Consider the following 3,755-nt stretch of genomic DNA (forward strand, 5'->3'; position numbering starts at 1 on the left):
ATACAGGACATGTTTCACAAATATGTTGCATGCTCCATAATCAAAAGCACTTAAAGTGTACAGTACAGTATGCATGGGAGTCGTGCTTAGGAGTCATGCTTGAGATTAAATATACCTGTTGTATGTATTTGAAATGCATTCTATGTAAAGCTTAGCCACCTTTGGAACGGTTGGAGAGATGTTCGATTGCAATTTAACTTCACAGTTACAATGGCATTCAGAGCTTAGTTGTGTTGAGTAGTTGGAATAAAAGATTGCAAGCTTGGTGGTGCTCTAGGAGCAAGATGACTGATCTGAATTTACAGATTGTATAGGACTGGGTCAGCATCTGTCCCATTGCATTTAGAATTATGGAAAGACAAAAGATATTGCTAATCTTGTATATGACTGACTTGTAGACATTTCAGTCACTACCTTTGCCTGCCACTGTAAAGGGTCATTTCAGAAATACTTTTAGTATTACACTAAAATGAGACTTCATCTGTACTCTACAGTTAGCTTAGCATATTCACCCAGATCTTCAACCAAGAAAATGCATTTATTGTTGCAAATAAAAGAGGGTCCATCAATTATGTGACGATCCCATGCTGCTTTGAGTTTCTCATAACGTTTGCTGAAGATCTTGCACTTCAAATTTCCACATTCTCCTGTGAATGACGTCATTAAGAGAGAGGTCTGCCATCTTAACGGCGCGGAGAACCGGCTCCGGACTGCAGGACTGAAGAACCCCCATCACCATGACGTATTTGCCTAGAGAGGGGGTAGGGCGTTTCATGTCATTTCATTACAGATGCATTTTCGTCAGGTAGCTGACACTCTTATCCTACGAATAAAATTTCACATAATACGTATCTTTGTTAGCAGATACATTTCACCTGTGATCGCAAGTTACCGTATTATATGAATCGACACTGAAACCACAATTTTTGTACTCAAGTGAACAGTCTTCTTATTTAGCTAAACGTTTAGCTAACTCACCTGGAAAGAGACAAGGCTTTCCCTTTGGAATGTTGCTCACACCATTGACCAAGAAAGTCCCGGTCTCGTCTAGCAGTAACACAGTGGTGCTGTTGTCCGACTTTACTTCCAGCACTGTTCCCTGCATCCACACCACAGAGACCTTAAGGGGGACCGTCTTCCCTTGACCCAGCCTTTTCACAGTACACTCGATCTTTCCGTTCGGTGCGGTATGTTCTTTGCCCTCCCGGAGCTGGCTAGACAGAACTTTAATCGGAGGGCTTCGTTTTTTGTCACCAGCAAACTTATCGTTAACATCCATAGGACATTATATGTACAAATCAACATCCACTCTTAACTGTTGGACTGAACTTCGACATCCGGCTTTAACATAGGCGCTCTGAAGGTTTTAACCTATCACAGCCATGGAATTTTGCATAATCCAATTACGTTAGTCATACGTCATTGGCATCGTTCTATTTGTAAACGTCAAGCAAAGATTTTCTTCATTTGAAGATAAGTGTCTACATTGAAAAAACTGGAATCGTCGAGTTGACAAAATAATCCGGTTTTGTACCCTGTTTTGCGCTCCCTCATCGCTGATATGCATTTATATGAGCTGCTATAGGAGCTCATTCGACTTGTATCACATACCATGAAACATGTTTAATATTGTTACAAACGGTGGAATGTTGGTGGTACTAAAATCACTTTAATATTATTATTATTATTGATTGATTTGTTGATCGATACAAAGGGCCTAATCACTGAACTGTAGCCAGATAACTAGGTAATTACACTGACAGCTCTGTCTGGGGTTATTTTCAGTATGATCTTAGCTAACCAAACACTTGCAAAGTTAAATTTGTATGGATGAGAATACATTTTCAAAGGTTAAAATAATCTCATAATCAGACACCCTGCTTCCTAATGTAATCTACTTCATTTAAAATAAAACTTCAATACTAGCTAGTTAATTTACCAGATTGAACAATAAGCACACTTCATTCATTATTCATTGCAATTCTTCCTGTCAGACTTGTTAGATAGACAGGCTGTTGTCAAGTCTTTTTAGTAGTAACATTAGCTTGATACTTATGAAAACTAGTTAACTATCAGTAAATCAGATGAGCTATCTAGGCAACTACATTTTACCGTTTTTATAAACAATATATTGCTAAAAGTAATAATGTACTTACCTACATTTGTAACCTGGTTTCAGTGTTGGTTATTTTCACTCACACAGTAAGTATGTTTCTAATTTAGAGGATATAATAAGCTTTGCTAAGACTTATGTATATACCGTTGTGTTCAACTGTGGTTTTTGTAGACTCCATTGGACAGAGAAATAGCTTCACGAGCTAATAATGCTCCCTTCCCTCATCTTATTATGTAGATCTGAGTAGCACTGAAGATATTGACCTTATATCCAAGACTCAATGGGGATTCCCCCAGTGAAAAGGAGACAAGGGAAGTGGGAAAGGGAATTAGCTGTGTACAGTATACTTTCCCCAAAGGGTGAATAAAGCTGAGTGTAACCAGGCAACAGGAGAAGACAGCTGAATAGGCCCTGACAAAAGAGACATTGTAAAGTACTGTTAGTACTGTATTGAGGATAACAGCTGAACATACTGTACTAAAATTATGAAAAATGTGGGTAAACTTATGATGTTATCTGTGGATAATGCCATGTTGCCATATGTAATCAGAAGTTCAGCATCACATCATGGGTAGTGACAGCTGATACCCAGCTAATAAGAAAGATTTAAGAAAGAAAGATTTATAATTTGTTAATGTTCAGTGACCTTCTCAGTCCAGACTCTTCAATGTATGGTTGGGATCATTGAAACATAAGGTTTGTGATGGCATTTGTGAATGGCAATGTAACTTGGTGAAGTATGCTATTAAACAGAAAAAACTGCACAGACTACTGCACACTCTGTAGAATGGTCCATGTTTATTTTTTTTAACATAATGAAATATTATTAGTGAGTCATTGGTAATTTGAGTACCCCTACTTCTGTTTAAAACTAGAAACATGTTTCAGTGTATGTATTAAATCATGTCTGCATTTGTTACTATATATGAAAAATCTCTTGTCATAGAAAATAATCTTATGCATAACAGATGATGAATACATTGTAGTTAATTCATATTGGGCCTTGAACAACAATGCCTTGCCAAGTGAGCAAAATATTGTAGTTTAACCTTTTAAGTCATATACATATTTATTAAGTACAATATTTCCCTGAGAAGCATTTTTTTCCCAAAATTAAGCCCTTTTTTGGATGAACAACCTAAAACATATTTCACAAGAGAAAAAAGTGCTTGAAAACCATTTCACTAGATGCAGGTCTGTCCTGCATTATCAACAAGATACCTTTATAGTGCATTAAACTTCCAAATCCCAACATTATTGCACAGAAAACAAATCCATACAAAAATATTTAGCAAAATCTACAATAAAATTGACTCAATGAAAAGGCTAACTGAAGTCAGAACCCCCCACCCCCACCACTTCAAAATCAGACACATAGTGCTAATGAGCTGCTTTAGCATACAAAATCATTACTTATCAGCTGGACTCATTTGTATTTATAAGCATCTATCAGCCTCCACATGTCTAATGTTTATACAAGAATAATAGGAATACAGAGAATGATACAAAGAATATGTTCTTTATCAGTATCAGGATCAGGATTTAAGTCTTCTTCTGAAATCACCACATCATCTGTAATGTCATGAATGTCAAACTGAGTAACAGAGAGAGTAACTGAGCTGAAGGTGTGCTTGTTCTG

At 36.9% G+C, this 3,755-nt stretch overlaps 1 protein-coding gene across 1 annotated transcript; it reads right to left on the minus strand.

Annotated features, from left to right (window-relative positions):
* Positions 1 to 1,327, minus strand: rmi2 (RecQ mediated genome instability 2). The gene is made up of 2 exons (XM_036553572.1): positions 979 to 1,327; positions 1 to 750 (listed from the first exon to the last, which is right to left on the minus strand). The coding sequence occupies exons 1-2, from the start codon at positions 1,277 to 1,279 to the stop codon at positions 602 to 604; spliced, it is 450 nt and encodes a 149-aa protein (XP_036409465.1). The 5' UTR covers positions 1,280 to 1,327; the 3' UTR covers positions 1 to 601.
* Positions 1,328 to 3,755: the final 2,428 nt, after the last annotated feature.

This window comes from Megalops cyprinoides, chromosome 19 (assembly GCF_013368585.1).
Source record: "Megalops cyprinoides isolate fMegCyp1 chromosome 19, fMegCyp1.pri, whole genome shotgun sequence".
NCBI lineage: Eukaryota > Metazoa > Chordata > Actinopteri > Elopiformes > Megalopidae > Megalops > Megalops cyprinoides.

Bases quoted from the DNA above. Each gene is read 5' to 3' on its own strand.
- rmi2 (XM_036553572.1), bottom strand. From the start codon at position 1,279: ATGGATGTTAACGATAAGTTTGCTGGTGACAAAAAACGAAGCCCTCCG. The intron at 751-978 runs GTGAGTTAGCTA...CCCCCTCTCTAG, and splicing joins AAAGCCTTGTCTCTTTCCAG to GCAAATACGTCATGGTGATG.